Here is a 16,657-nt window from a genome sequence, read left to right as displayed (position 1 = left end):
TTAAAAGTGTTGTCAGTTTTTGTATGCACCACCTCCTATATTCACGAAGCGGAAAATTAATTTCCTTATGCAAATTTTATAGGGTAATATTGGTGCAGAGGTCAGCGCCATTGTTCTAAATGATACGGCCCAGAGACGTAATAAATATCTTAATATTCGACAATTTTGACAAGTAAAAGTAAATGTAAATGTCGGAGATTTCCCTTGATTAGCGGTTCTTGCTTTGCAACAATAAAAGTAATCAGTATTTCCAATATTGGACGTATATGAGTAAACTGAGTTCAGTAAATTTTGTAGATCCTAGCTTCACTAAATCACGAGAGTCTTCTTAGCCTCGTATTTGCACAAAAGTAAAAAAAATGCACCAAAAACGATATCAATGGAAATGTGTGTGTGCCTAGAATGTCGATCGTAATGCAATTACGGTACGGACAACACAACACACAATCCCTGAAAAGAGAGAATCTCCGACCTAACACAAACAAGAAAACAAATTTGTAGCTCTCAAAAAAAAAAACACCATACTACTATCCTGAACAGTATGTTGTATCACGTAAATGGTGGCATCTTATAGTATAAAAACACCGTGTTGGAGAAACTAGCTGCGAGAAGCACCGCAACTGAATCAATGGCGTAAATAATTTTCCAGTTGTGAAGCAGGCACAATAAGATTAACTTCAACTTTTCATAATATATAAAAACCAGTACCTAAGAACGACCACAATAGTTATCCTCCCGTCTGTTATCTATGATAAAAACAAATGCTGATCAAACATCGCTTCAATACTTCGTGTAAATATATGAAACATTTTTCTATTATTAACAAACAACTTTCGCATTTATCAATAACACCACGAAACTCTTGCCTTTGACCATGATGAAGAACGTTCTGTTCAGTACAAGATAGCAATAATAATAATTACATGCTTTTTAATGTTTGTGTATGTGAACCTTACTTCCATAAAAAGTAATTGCTTTGATTACATAAAAGCGAGGAGTTATGCGTTGAACTAAGTTTTATTACTTATAAAATGCAATTTATGTTCTTAAGGATAAAAACATACAATGAACTAACACTGAATGATCTGCGGTTCTAATTACGTGCAAAATAAATAAATAGATAAAACAAAAGGAAAAGAGAAGTCGCCAGTTCCCATTTTCTCTCTTAAACGGTCATTTATGTTTCTTTCCCTACCTATTCTACCAATAGTACCGGTAATCCTACCATGTATTACGACATTTATGTAGTGTACCAAAACTGCTGAACCATAGTTCGAGCAGAGCGCAACTCTAGTTATAACACTACCGTTGGTGATGGGCTAGGCGCTGTACTTTGCCACATTATTCTTTGTTGTGGCCGAGTGAGTAAATTCTTCTTGACGCGTGTCTGATCCCGGTACGTTCCTTCTGTCCAGGCTTTGGTGAAGCGCCTTGAGAAGGAAACTAGACTGAGTGGAATAAGTCTTGCACGCGACATCGAAGACTATGAATCCGTTAGTCCAGGGCGATCACCGCAGAAATTATTCTGTGAGAACTTGTTGCTATCATCACTTCGGATCTCACCTGTAAATTGACAGTGAACATTTACCTCCCTTACGTGTTTATTATTTTATCGTCTGTGTGATTGATGGTAGCCAGATCTTGTCTGGATCAGCTGCTAACTGTTGAGTACCGTGTTTAATGTTTAATTTTCTTTTTCTTTCCTTCCACTAGGGTTTTTGTAACTATTAATTTTTCTTGTTATTGTGATAATTTAGGGAGTGCCGAAGCAGAACACAGTTTGAGCAGCATTTAATAACAAGTGCCTTTTTATATTCTGCTTTTATACGTTATCAGAGCATTTTTTTTAGAGCAAAATGTTTCTACTTATTTAAATTGTTGTTTTAACGATTTAAATGCTCTCTCTCTGAGTGTTATACTTCACCACCATTTGTTATCCTGACTAATTTCATTACTATTCCAAGGCTCCCCAGAGGGCGTTTTATGTCAATGCCTGTGCTTTTAATTATTTGAGAAGTATATATCTGTAATGATCTGAAGTAAAAGTTATTTAATGAATTTAACTAATTACACATAACAAATGAACTGACTTTATTAAATCTTATGATTTGTTTCTCAGGAATTTCCATGTTGATTCTTGTTGTTGTTGTTGTTGTTGTCTTCAGCCCTGAGACTGGTTTGATGCAGCTCTCCATGCTACCCTATCCTGTGCAAGCTTCTTCATCTCCCAGTACTTACTGCAACCTACATCCTTCTGAATCTGCTTAATGTATTCATCTCTTGGTCTCCCTCTACGATTTTTACCCTCCACGCTGCCCTCCAATGCTTAATTTGTGATCCCTTGATGCCTCAGAACATGTCCTATTAACCGATCCCTTCTTCTGGTCAAGTTGCGCCACACACTCCTCTTCTCCCCAATTCTATTCAATATTTCATCATTAGTTATGTGATCTACCCATCTACTCTTCAGCGTTCTTCTGTAGCACCACATTTCGAAAGCTTCTATTCTCTTCTTGTCCAAACTATTTATCGTCCATGTTTCACTTCCATACATGGCTACACTCCATACAAATACTTTCAGAAACGACTTCCTGACACTGAAATCTATAGTCGCAGATAACAAATTTCTCTTCTTCAGAAACGCTTTCCTTGCCATTGCCAGTCTACATTTTATATCTTCTCTATTTCGACTATCATCAGTTATTTTGCTCCCCAAATAGCAAAACTCCTTTACTACATTAAGTGTCTCATTTCCTAATCTAATTCCCTCAGCATCACCCGACTTAATACGACTACATTCCATTATCCTCGTTTTGCTTTTGTTGATGTTCATTTTATATCCTCCTTTCAAGACACTGTCCATTCCGTTCAACTGCTCTTCCAAGTCCTTTGCTGTCTCTGATAGAATTATTGGTGCAAATATCCTGTTTAAGAATTGAACTTATTAATGGTATGGTACCTTATCTCTTAAACCTAGCTGCTCACTGCCTACCCAATATGGTCTCTTCTTTTCGTGTAAACAATTTCTCACACATATTTCCTAGTGTTGGTACGTATTCAGAGTACGTGTCAAGCCACTTCATATTACAATATTCAAGGCAACGTTGATCTGTTGATGAATTGCGTCAGAGAAAACCCAGTTTGCCGCCTGTTTCGATACTGTCCGACAAAATGCGGTAAATCTGATATGTTCAGATGCAGTATTAGCCTGGTTTGGTTAGTCAAAGAGTGGGCATTTTTCTGGGGCGTTAGATCGTATCATGTAGGTTTTATGGACAAAGTGGAATTTTATTACTTATACGGTTACAGTTGTGGGGGTACAGGTTGGTCTGCAAGACGCCATCTAGTTATGGCAGAGCCTTGGGGTGAGTCTGGAAATGTAGCTTAATAATTACGGAAGTAAAGTCCACAAAGAAGGTAGGAAAGAAACATGCTAGACAGCTGGAAGTAGGTTCACGGCAACAAACAACCTCTGATGAAGCGCTGCATGCAGGCCACAATGAACTGTATTTGAACTTTACAAGAAAATACAAAAATGAGAAATACGTAAGAAGTGTTACACTGCCCGTGCGACCTGTACAATTATTTCCAAAAAGTTTTGTGGGATGTTCGATTAACTAGATCCACGTTTTCATGTGAACCTAGAATTTCCAGAGCATTTTTTTTATTTTGAAATGGTTTTATCAGGATGGCAGTTGTGGGAAAAATATAACAAATCAGTGCAAAGACACATTTATTCGGCTGACAATGGAAAATACGAAATATCGAACACAAGTTGACAACATAACATTTGAAGATGGCTTTGACATACCACGCATCAATGTTTTCCACATGTTATGAAGTTTTCTGGGGCATATACGTCTCACTACACACAAGTTATGTACAAATCAGTCGAATTACTCAGATGTGCAGTAATGTTTGAAAACAATCTCTCTGAAATATAAAAAATACAGATAGGTACTTTAGATATTCTTTGAATGGAGAAGAAGGTGATTTGATATGATTTTCGCGAAACAGACGCACTGTGCCTCTAAACACACGCCGCTTCATTTGATCGCTCACAGCCTTCTACGTATCCACCCCGTGGTCCGTAGTACTTTTCTCCAAGTTCCGAAAGCCTCGCGCATTGTACCACTAGACGGATATGAGATACAGACGTCCCAACGCTCCAAACTGCGTATTACTTTAGTGGGACATGGTGTTCCATCGATCACGAAACCCCTATAGATCGCAATAGAGCTCAGCGAAATATTACGAACAACAGCCACCGAGCATTCCTTGGAAGCCCTGATTCCTTATAGTTTAGCGAATAAAAATTGTATGTTCCTTAATTCGCGTGAGATTCAATCATTAATCATTCTTCAGTCATAACCATCGAATAGAAGTGTGAAACATTCGTTTCTGCGACGGTTACAGGCTAATAATAAGAGATACAGAATCACATTCTCTTAGCATGTCGGCTGTATGTAAACCAGCAAACGGAATTATTGCAACAATAAAACAGATGAAATAAAACATTTCTCACTAATTTGACAAACTTCTTTCATCATAAAGGCATGAAGAGTGAAAAAGGTCCGAAGCGCCATTTTCGTATAAAACGCGTTTTACGTGCAATTGTGTTTTCGTTACTCTGTTGAATGTCCCTAGACTTGGTCCAGGCGCCAAACCATGGAGTAAGTCTTTCCCACATGCGTTGGGAGACGGCGTAAGCTCTAATACACGTTGATTCTTGCAACGAAGAAAATAGGAGCCACCAAATTTATTTACACTAGTAGCGCTGTTACTGATTTCGAACCGATGGGTTCATATATGTTTGCGTTACTTGTTGGGAAAAAAACAGCTGACAAGTAATATAAAAAACAACAAATATAAACGTGAACAGTCGTCTGAAGACGAATCTGTCGGTTCGAAACCGGTTACGGCGAAATTTGTGTGATTAAACAGTCCACCACCAGCAGTGGAGGGCGAAACTTTGATAATTACAGCCACTCGTGCTGGCGAAACGTCAGAAAAATCATCAGACGAACGTCGGCCGAAGTACCCGAGACAGAAGCCAAAAGTCATTTTGTAAACAGCACTGTTAACAGTGACTGCTTGCTGTTTTCTGCTTTGTAAGGATCAACGCGTGTTTTCTGCTCTGTAAGGATCAACGCGTGTTTGGTACACAACCACTGTCTCCAAAATGTCAACTTGTAAAAACTTTCTTCTTGGTAATTAGAAAAATCGGTTTTCTGTTGGTACACGTAGAATTTTCTTAATAAGTATTTATTTTCCAATTTGTCTCACTATTTTTTTGCGGTGATGCGGTAAGTAGCACTATTCTGTGCTATCAGAATACATTCTCAATTTTTGGATAGAAATCAGCTATGTATAAATTGAGAAATACTGTTTTTTAATCAATGTGAGATTTGGCACTCAGAACGTTTTCCATTTCCACTCATCATATAACAAGTTTTAAATAAATGTAACAATGCCGTGTAAAATCGTAATAAATCTTAAAAATCCAGGCAATGGCTGTATAATTCACAGGTAAAGAAAAAAAAAGAAGGGACGCTATATTACGACATCTTTCCTTTTTTCAACCTCTCAGATAACCAGCAGAGCAAAAACACTCCACTTATTTATATTGGCTGTGTGGCTATTGTGTAGCTGTGATGATGCAGGGTACGAGATTATATTGCATCTTGCAGCTTTCTTTTCCATCGGTGTGCTGTTTAACTTCCAGCCGACATGAAACTGTGTGGGTTGAGGTAGCAGGGTGACAGGTGTTACCTGAAACAAACAACAAGTTTTGGGTAATAGATCTGTACTGGTACATCTATATTAGAAATTGTTTTGTTACTTATTTTGTGTGCATTTATTATTAGTTTCTATCTAAACTTTATGAGTAAAACAGTGGACTGGAAGTCTCCTACATCTTCTGAAGATCAGGATCGTTTACTCTGAAGTCCCATAAAACCTATTGGTATACTGCACCATCGAGTCAGTTTCCGACGGAAGTGAACAATCGACGTTCGCTGTTATAGCCTTCCCTTTGCCGTTAGCATTGTATAGGAGGAACAGAGATGAGAATCCTCACCGAGAATAGCTCGCGTTTCTAAACATCCGTTTCCTGACCTCCTACTTTCAAACTATGATTTCCCTGCTAAGGGTGCTTACACATCGCAACTTCAATAATTATTCCAAGACTTTGCCAACGACAGTCATTCATGAAATATTTCACTGTTAAAACTCTCATTCCCTCAGCATCGCATGATTTAATTCGACTACATTCTATCACCCTTCTTTTACTTTTGTTTATATTTCTAGTTCTACCTCTTTTCAACACACATCCCTTTCTTTCATGTGATTTTTTAAGTTCTTTGCCATATCTGATGCAATTACGGCGATGCCGCAACAATCAAAGTTTTACTTTTTTCTCCTTGAACTCTAATACACTTTCCGAACTTCTCCTTTGTTTCCTTTACTTCTTGCTCAATTTACACATTGAATAACATCGAGATAAGTTACCACTCTTACCTTGCTCGCTTTTAACTACTGCTTTTCTTTCACGCCCCTTTGATTTTTCGAAGCAAACTGTTATTTTCTTCTGCCTTTTTGGGCAGACAATATCTATTATTTGAGTGGATGTAGATGCAGATACCGGTTGTCCTTCTTATGTGTCATGAGGAACAACATTTGCGAGGTATACGGCAGCTGGGTTTTCCTACTGAGTCCCACAGGATCGTGCGACCCTCAGCTCGCGGTCGTCTTGTTGTTTCTGAGGTGGGGGCGCTCCGCTCCACCCCCTCCCTCCCCCCGAGCACATGCATTGCGTGCTCACGTGCCCACCCACCCACCCACCCACCCACCCCCGCGGGCCGCTTCCCTTACGCCGGCCCGGCACAAAGATGGCGGACATTATTTCTGCGTTCTTTTCTGTGCCCCACCGCCGCCCCGTGGGGGTGACGTGCCTGTCTTTCCACCCTCCGCGCTGCCCCCTTGCTATTTTATTCCTTGATCCCTAATTTCCCGAGCGCAGCTCCCGCCCGTCGCCCCCCCCCCCCCCCCCACTGCTTATTGCCATTCGGCGCAATTCCCCGCCCCGGTCTGTGAGCCGGCGGGCGCGCTACGCACGGAGGGAATCGATCGCGAGTTCGATATCTCGAGCACGGGAGTGGCTGGCCGCCCCACGCACGTCTGCGGCGGCGGGATTGCCTCGCCTCCGATAACTCCATTCTGGCGGCCGTGGCGGCGGCGGGCTCGCGTGCGCGCCTGTTTGTGCTCGGCGCCTGGGGCAAACATTCCTCTCCCCGCCTCCCCCCCCCCCCCCTGCGGGCCCCACGTTCGCAACTTGGGTGATGGAAACTGCTGAATACATTAAAAAAGCAGGGAGGCTGGCGAAATGGTCTGGGGGGGGGGGGGGGGGCGCTCTCCTAGCCCGAGGTAGTGCCGGCAGATACGGCCGCAGCGCACGCACCTGCCGAGGCCCTAACAAACGACGTCCATAAACCGCCAATGACACTAATCACCACTCGCATATCTCTGTTATACCTGCTCTAATGTCGACGTACCCTGTCTAGTCATAAAATATCGAGACGCCTGTTACTGGACGTTAATATGGGGTCTGTCCACACTTAGACTTTATTACCCATTGAACTCTGCCAGGGATGTCTGTGGAGGAATGGCAAGAGACGGAAACACAGAAGGTATTGACGTTGGACACTGGGCCATCCCAAAGGTTCATTGGGTTCAGGTCCAGAGTTTGGACAGTCCAGTCCTTTTCATGAATGTTATTGTCCGTAAACGATTGCCTCACAGATACTGTTTTATGATAGGTTGCTGATACAATTATCGCCCCCGATCGGTGGTAACTTTAATCTACCCTCGATATGCTGGAAAAATTATACGTTTCCACTCGGCGGCAGGCATAAAACGTCATCCGAAATTGTACTGAACGGTTTCTCAGACAATTATTTTTAACAATTAGTTCATGAGCCTACTCGAAGACTAAATGGTTGCGAAAGCATACTTGACCTTTTAGCAACAAATAATCCTGGACAGACAGTGAGTATTGTGACGAATACAGGGATTAGCGACCACAAGGCAGTTGCTACTAGTCTGAATACCGTCAACACCTATAACCATCAAAAAGAAACGCAAAGTATATCTGTTTAAAAAAGCTGATAAAAATGTTCTTAATGCCTTTTTAAGAGACAGTCTTCACTCCTTCCGATTTGATCATGTAAGTCTAGAATAGTTGTGGAATGTTTTCAAAGAGATAGCATCGACAGCAATTGAGAGATATATACCACATAAATTAATTAGTGATGGTATTGATTTAGACAAGATATATGTATGGTGCGAGAAGTGGCAATTGACCCTCAATAAGGAAAAGTGTGGAGCTATTCACATGAGTACTAAAAGAAATCAGCTAATCTTCGATTACGCGACAACTTACACAAATCTGAAGGCTGTAAATTCAAATAAATACTTAGGGATTACAATTACAAATACCCTAAATTGGAACGATCACATAAATAATGTTGTGGGTAGAGCCAACCAAAGACTGCGATTCATTGGTAGAACACTTAGAAGGTGCAACAGGTCTACTAAGGAGACTGCTTACACCATGCTTGTCCGCCGTATTAGGAGTTTTTCTGTGCGGTGTGAGGTCCGCATCAGGTGGGACTGACAGATGGCATCGAAAAAGTGAAAAGAAGTGCAGCTCATTTTGTATTATCGCGAAATAGGGGAGATAATACAACAGACATGATACGTGAATTGGAGCGGCAATCATTAAAACAAAGACGTTTTTCGTTGCAACTGGATCTTCTCATGAAATTTCAATCACCAGTTTTCTCCTCTGATTGCGAAAACATTCTGTTGTCACCCACCTACATAAGGAGAAATGATCATCACGATTAAATAAGAGAAGTCAGGGCTCGCATAGAAAAATTTAAGTGCTCGTTTTTACAGAGTGCCGTTCGAGAGTGGAACGTTAGAGAGACAGCTTCCATGTGGTTCATTGAACCCTCTTCCAGGCACTTTAATGTGAATAGCAGAGTAATCACGTAGATGTATATTGTACACAGTATACAGTACCATAAAATGTGTTTATATCATTCCACATTTAGAGCTTTCTTAAGCGCAATAAAGAGAACCACACTCTAGTTACGGAAAACATTCCATACGCTAACACCACCTCCTTTGCATTTTACTGTTGGACTACGCGTGATGGCAGGTAACGTTCGCCAGGTATTACCAAAACCAAATCCATCGTATTGTCACTGGGTATAGCGTGATTCCTCACTCCAAATCACTCGTTACCAGTCATTCACCTTCCATTCGCGTAGCTCTTTAGAATACCTCAAACGTCGTTTAGCACAGACTACAGAAATGTTTGGCTTATAAGGAGCCGCTCGGTCATTGTACCCTGTTCTTATTAGCTGCGCACGCATAGTCACTGACTTAGCTTGACTGCTGGCAGTACTTTGGAACTCACGAATGAGTCCTTCCGCTGATTTCACGCGCAATACTTGACTGCACCTGGCCGTCAGTACATGAGATTTGCCTGGTCTTGGTTTAGACCCAGCTTCTGCTTCACAGTCGTATCACCGACGGTTCACTTAGGCAGTTTTAGAAGGCTTGTTGCCCCGGGGATTTCTGATGACTAGCCCACCTTCGAAGTCTCTGAGCTCTCATGATCGATTCATTGTAATGTTACTGCTTCTCTACTGACAGAAAACTACTCCCTGCCTTCTTTTATAATGGTGTGTCTTCCTCGCGCGGAAGCTAGTCGTCAGCTCCGCATTATATCGGGGTTTCCGGTTACTTTACATCAGACAGTAAATAACAAGGATGGTCACTTGGTCACTTTGCGATCCACAAACTTATCGAATTGATTTCAAGATGGTCGCACTGTTTTCAGAGTAATTGTTACTTCTTCTTCGTTTCATTGCGGCCATCTGGGCACCATGTTGATTCTGTTCAGCTTCGTTTCATCTGTCTTTATCCTTGTCCATCATCGTTTCTTTCTCATACTTCGCTCTCCTGTCCGTGATGATTTTGCTCTGGCTGTAACTCTGTACTGGTAACATACGACATAATTTTTGATTTGTAAGTCATCCCGCTGCAGATTCCTGTACTTATATTTCTTCCAGATTCCTTTGTACCTCTTGGATCAAATGTGCTTTATTTTCTTCTCCATAAAAATACTGCCTTGTTTGACGTGTAAGTCTATCCTCCGGAAGACATGCTCTTTCCTTTCCTGATTGTGTCTCAGATTACTTGTTGGCATCTTCTTTGATGACAGTCTCCTGTTCTTCAAGGTCCCACTATATTCCTGAGACACCTTCGTTCCACAAGTTCTGGACTTCTAAATAATCCTGTACACATTAGATTCAGGCTTTCCGCTGCATATCAGGTTCATGGAGGATTACTACCTGATAATGTCTCAATTTGATCAAAATATTCTTCCTATTGTAGATGTACATAGTTAGTTTATGCACTAAATTTGTCTTCTTAATTCGTGCTGCCATTGCTTCTATAGTTTTTATCTACTATTAATGGTTCCATTGATCAGGAAACATTGTTTTTCTTTTGACACCAACATCACGAAACAAGGTTTCATTGCGCAGCAAGAAATGTACTTTTCGCGTCTCCATTTTTGCTGTAAGCTGTTGGAAACTTAGCTACTAAATAATGAGCTCAATTCGCTCAGCCTCACGTAAATTTCCTCAGTTCACTCAGTTCGATTTTAACTTGAGTATTGAGTGTAGTGATTCACTACCATAAGTAATCCCAAATATTGAGAACAGTCTCTTGACACATTTTGTTAGTGCGTATTTTTCTTTAGGAATCTTATTTGACCAAGCCCCCACACCATCAACAATGAACGGATTTTCCATAAACGGAAACGAAAGTTTTAGTGCCTTCAAATCACTAAATCTGTTATTTATTTCTTCAGCGTGGGCAGCGTGATATTTTACCTATATAGTCTTCTGTTTCAACTGAGCTTCCGGAATGGTTTCAGTGATTTTCTTGTGACGTTTGAAATGAACAAGTATTTTAATATGAAAATCTTTTCGAAAGAATCTTAATTTGTTATGAAAGTGATTTGATTGGCTACAGTAACTGAAAAACTTGCCTAGAATATTGCCTAGTGATAGCATTCTCAGTATACAATACCAAGATACTTCAACATGAGTTTTAGCAAAACAGAGGATGCAGCTGACAGTTTGTAGAACTACTTACGAAACATGTGTAAAATACATCTCTAGCAAAGGAGTCCCTGATTTTAAAATCGTTCAAATGGTTCTGAGCACTATGGGACTTAACAGCTGTGGTCATCAGTCCCCTAGAACTTAGAACTACTTAAACCTAACTAACCTAAGGACATCACACACATCCATGCCCGAGGCAGGATTCGAACCTGCGACCGTCCTGATTTTAAAATCAAATATTTCGAAAACTAAGAGCGATAGACGTGAGCAAAAAAGGTCTGTTTATTATTAAAGCTGTAAGAATTTTATATACAAGTTATAGATGCTTTTAGAAATAGATGGCGCTGTACGCTGCGCATCTCGTACAGTTAAATTAAACTCGTCCTCTGCGAGCAGTCTTTGCAGTCACATCGCAGTCTTTTCTAAATGTTCAACGCTCTCAGTACGAAGGTGGAGCACACAAACAATGAAATTTGCCATGACATCCCGTAGAGTTTCAAAGGAAATGGATTCAGATACCACACGGATCGCCGATTCAAGCCCGTCCACTGTCGTGGGAGGTTACGGTAGACTGTATTTCAATGAGCCACACAAAAAGTAGTCACAAGAAGTCAGATCGGGCGAATATGGAGGCGATTCCATCCTTGCACCAGTAAATCTGTGTTAATCCAACGGAGTGGCTGTATTCCCGATGTATTCCTCAACAAAAAGAAACACCTGTGCGGTGCGACGTGGTCTGTCCCCATCTTGCATGAACCACTCAGTGCCTGTTAGATCCTGCAATCCTGTATGGGGACAAAGTGCAACGTAACATTCGCTGGTGATAATTTCTCGTATAAAAAGACGCCAATAATGCGTCTGCTGCAGATCGCAGTCCAAACAGTAACTTTGGAAGAATACAGTAGTTTCGCTTCACAGATATGGGGATTTTCTGAATTTCGGGTTCGCTAGTTTTGTTCGTTCACAACTCCGTTTAAGTGAAAGTGTGTTTCATCTTTGAATCAAATGCAGCCAACATCATACCCTTCATTATCACTCATTGTGAGAATCTGGTTGGCGAGTCAGCCCTCTGTCGCACAGATCGTACGGGAATGGTGTGGCGGCTTTCGATTTTAATTGAAACTTGTGTACATCTACATTTACATCTACATGGATACTCTGCAAATCCCATTTAAGTGACTGGCAGAGGGTTCATCGAACCACCTTCGGTCGGCCGCGGTGGTCTAGCGGTTCAGGCGCTCAGTCCGGACCCGCGCGACTACTACGGTCGCAGGTTCGAATCCTGCCTCGGGCATGGATATGTATGATGTCCTTAGGTTAGTTAGGTTTAAGTTGTTCTAAGTTCTAGGGGACTGATGACCACAGCTGTTAAGTCCCATAATGCTCAGAACGATTTTTCACAATTCTCTATTATTCCAATCTCATATAACGCGCGGAAAGAATCAACACTTGTATCTTTCCGTACGAGCTCTGATTTCCCTTATTTTATTGTGGTGATCGTTCCTCCCTATGTAGGTCGGTGTCAACAAAATATTTTTTCATTCGGAGGGGAAAGTCATTTGAGTACAATTTCTCTCTATTCGTAAACATAAATTGTGTTCTCGCAATAAATTGCTTATACCGTTTCTATTCACTAGTTATCACCCTATTTACTTCTACCTAATAATATCGCTAGCAACATTAAGCTTAGCTTGATTTAAAAAATCTTTGTAAAACCATTTACCTTAGCACACATGTGGTGGGTTCTACCATTAGATAAAACAGTCGATTACACAATGTGCAATGATGGAAACATGTCTTATATTTTAATGGTTTTTTTCTCGCTACTCATGTGATCAAAAACAAGCAATGATCGTAGTTCCCGGTCTTCAACATAATGATTTTTTGTCATCATATGCATTACAATTTACAACTCGGAGCGAAATAATCTACTACGGATACTCCCAAAAAAGTCTGGAAATTCGTATAGGATACCTCAGTAAATGATGCTAGGCGATTTCCACGTCAACAGTCTGCAGCAACTAAGAGAACGTAATGGTTTCAAGTTGCTGATAACTGAACAGAATGTAATAAAAGTACATAAAATACTGAAATATTTCCGTTGAACGTATTTTCGCTAGCATTTATTAATTCAGATTTTGGATAAGGAAAGTGGAATATCGATCTCGTACGAGGCTTCAAACAGCTTAAAAAATTCACATGTGTAGAAACTGGTACTTGTTCTGTGCAAATATTAGTAAACCATAAAAGCACATTTAAAACGCTTGAGATGGATAAGTAAAGCTCTCAGTCGTATTTTTTTTCTACAATTCTGGAGTTACTCTACTGCTGACGTTTAGTGGTGAAACGCGATACATTTTTCCGCGTTGTTTCTCTAGTGCACTACGTAATGGTTTCTTTGCTCTACGTTACACCTTATTCTTATGACTCAGCTTTACTCTTAGAGCTAACGAACGGTCATCTATTGCATCCTACACAGAAGTTAGTAATAATGTCACGTTTCTGCCCGACATTATAGTATCATTGAGGATTGTGTAGTAAGTTCTCAGAGGTGACTTCTGTGCAGTCCTTTATTAAGCTTCAGTCTCTAATTTAAGAAATGTACGCCCCACATAGTCCCTTCCACGCAAGGAGACAAAGTGATCGATCGTTCCAAGAAACCTTCGATAACGTATAATATACAGCGTTTCGCGACCGCATCATGTTTACTAAACTCGATAGAATCAGAATGAAATGTATTTGACATATGTTTTTGAACAGTTTTCACTTATAACAGGTACAGAAGTCGTACTTTTTAGTAGTGGAGTATATGGTGCAAGTATGTTGCCATTAGTTTCATTTTCTGTGCTTTAACGAGTTTTCATTTTTACTTTTGTAGTGTCAGACGAGGTCAGTGAGTATTACATTCACATTACGTAACAAAGGATGTGTACTACTATCAGAGTGATTTTTTTATGGTTAAGTAAAACACGATATTTCAGAAAATATCACTTGGATTTAGCCTTGATCACTGTTTAATTATTGCTTTACAGCCTTATAGGTTAGGGGTAGTGTGAGCTTAGACCATTCGGATTATAGCCGTGTAAGGAGACGGTAAATTTTGGAATTAAATGCTCCTACAATTACTGTGGAAGTGTTCCATGGAGTAGCACCGCATGTTAAATCTCTGGTAACGAGTATCTCTAAAGAAGGGTGGTTTATCTGCGTAGTACACTGAAGCAGTGTCATAGGACGACCCGTGTACGTGGGCAGCAGGCAACAGTGGCGGACTCAGAAGACTCTTTCAAAAAGGTTTACGTAGCTGAGGAAGTACGTGTAAAACACTATTCAGCACAACGTGGTGGAATTCTACGAATACGAATCGAATACTGAAAATCAGCGCCAAACTTGTACGTACTAAGTGACTGCGTCACATAAACTGTATCATCGGAAAGAGACTTTATACATAATGATGTCTGCAATAATGGAAAATAGTTTCCTATATAAGATCACTAGATACGTTTCGTTCTTATTATATAATTCCTGAGGCAAAAGGCATCAAGAAACTTCAGAATGCTGAATATTTTCGATTACACACGGCAAAAATTAAAATAAATGAATCAATCACGTTCTATGTATTTCCTGCTTATACTAAAAGTTATCTTCCTTTGCTTGAAGTATAGGGCAAAAAACAACAAGCATGCGTCTTGGAGATCGATGGAAACATTACCCTTCAGCACCTTCCCCATCCCTCTCCTCCTTTTTCTCTCAATTGTCCTCAGACTACACTTTCATCATGTATGTTAACTGGTTCTTAATTTTCTCCCGTCATGCCACACAGCAACGAAAATCGGAGCTTTACAAACTTTCGCGGATTATTGACGGCTTACGGCAAACAAAGAGTGTCTGTATGGTAGATACACTGAGTCTATGTGTAAATTTATAAATTTTATTTCTTTCTTTACATTTCGTGATAAAACCGGGTTCTCTACTGAATTAGGTGCATGCCACAATAGTTTAAATTAATGAAACTAGTTCAGGTTGATGGAGCAAAAATTCGAAATTTTATTCTAGTTAATGGGATAAACAATTTCTTGTTTGTTTTTTATATGCTAAGAGCAGAAATCACTTTTTTAAATAAAAACCGTTGGCAAAGTTTTAAAAAAAGTATTTTAGAAGTATCAGTACAACGACACAAAACATGAAGTTATAGAATACATCAAACAAGTGACTTAAAGTAAACAAGTTCAGGTACAACTCCGCACTTGAGAAACCTAGTGGTTTCTAGAAAGACTTACGACGGCCCTATAATGTTGATGGACATTATCACTTCCATTCTTTCATTGTGAGGAACTCTTTCAACTTGCTAACGTGGCTCAAGACAGATGAGCCTATATTGTTTTATTGCTATTATTGTTTATGAAATAGTGTGTTATTGACGTTACTGTACTCTTTTAATATTCGACTGCCCCTCTATTGTAAAAGGGAAACATAATTCTTGAAGATCGTTTCTCTCATGAGGTCCCCACTTGTTCTAGTTCTGATTCGGTAAAATCAGTATTCACATTCTTTTAATTCACGATCTCTCTTATGGGCACGGTACGGAACGCTTCCTAATTAATTTATAGGGCAGCAAAGAATGAGATCGACAGTAAACAAACTGCAATAGCTGCAACAATTCCCAAACAATCGGCTATGACTGGTTTTCTTTATGTCCTTGTGGCGTGCATTCATCATTCATGTAATTGCTGGGTATTGCATTAGTTCAGATTTTCATAACTCCCGCGTAGCTTATTCAGCCTTGATTCCCGGCTGGAGCCGTCACAAAGTGACGAGTGAGCTGGAGAGCAGCCTCTCGCGGCTGTAGGGGAATAATTCAAGGGGCTCGCATCGGAGGGTCGCGCCCTACCTTCAGAAATTACTGCTTAACGCCCACATCCCAGTCGTTTTACTCCTTAATTCCTTTCTGTGTTATTACGGGAGAAACAATAGCAACATATTTTATACGGATTAAAGTATCAGATATGCCGTGGTCTCGCACGATAGATAAAACAGTATCTTATTAATCAACCAAGGACGCAGAACGTTATTATAAGAGAAATAAGTCCAGATTATTACAATGAGCTAAAGAGAATTTCGTGTCCTTGCCTCATATCATACATAGAAAGAATGATCCTTTATTGTATGATTATACGATAGCGGAACAAACACTGGTAGCAGTTACTTCTGTAAAATATCTGGGAGTATACGTGCGGAACGATTTGAAGTGGAATAATCATATAAAATTAATTGTTGGTAAGGCGGGTGACAGGTTGAGATTCATTGGGAGAGTCGTTAGAAAATGTAGTCCATCAACAAAGGAGGTGGCTTACAAAACAGTCGTTCGACCTATACTTGAGTATTGCTCATCAGTGAGGGATCCGTACCAGGTCGGGTTGACAGAGGAGATAGAGAATATCCAAAGGAGAGCGGCG

General features: G+C 40.3%; 2 protein-coding genes across 3 annotated transcripts in view; one reads left to right on the top strand and one right to left on the bottom strand.

The window, feature by feature from the left end:
- Window positions 1-16,657, top strand: part of LOC126354769 (UPF0489 protein C5orf22 homolog) — a 1,899,147-nt gene that overhangs the window by 1,711,056 nt on the left and 171,434 nt on the right. The window lies entirely within an intron of this gene.
- Window positions 3,717-16,657, bottom strand: part of LOC126354768 (uncharacterized) — a 75,420-nt gene continuing 62,479 nt past the window's right edge. For both annotated transcript variants that reach the window (XM_050004660.1, XM_050004661.1), the window contains one exon: window positions 3,717-5,772. In XM_050004660.1, the coding sequence (XP_049860617.1) occupies window positions 5,587-5,772 (186 nt within the window). In that variant the 3' untranslated portion in view covers window positions 3,717-5,586. The remainder of the gene's footprint in view (window positions 5,773-16,657) is intronic.

Source organism: Schistocerca gregaria, chromosome 3 (assembly GCF_023897955.1).
Source record: "Schistocerca gregaria isolate iqSchGreg1 chromosome 3, iqSchGreg1.2, whole genome shotgun sequence".
NCBI lineage: Eukaryota > Metazoa > Arthropoda > Insecta > Orthoptera > Acrididae > Schistocerca > Schistocerca gregaria.
This window is presented reverse-complemented; position numbering and strand designations above follow the sequence as displayed.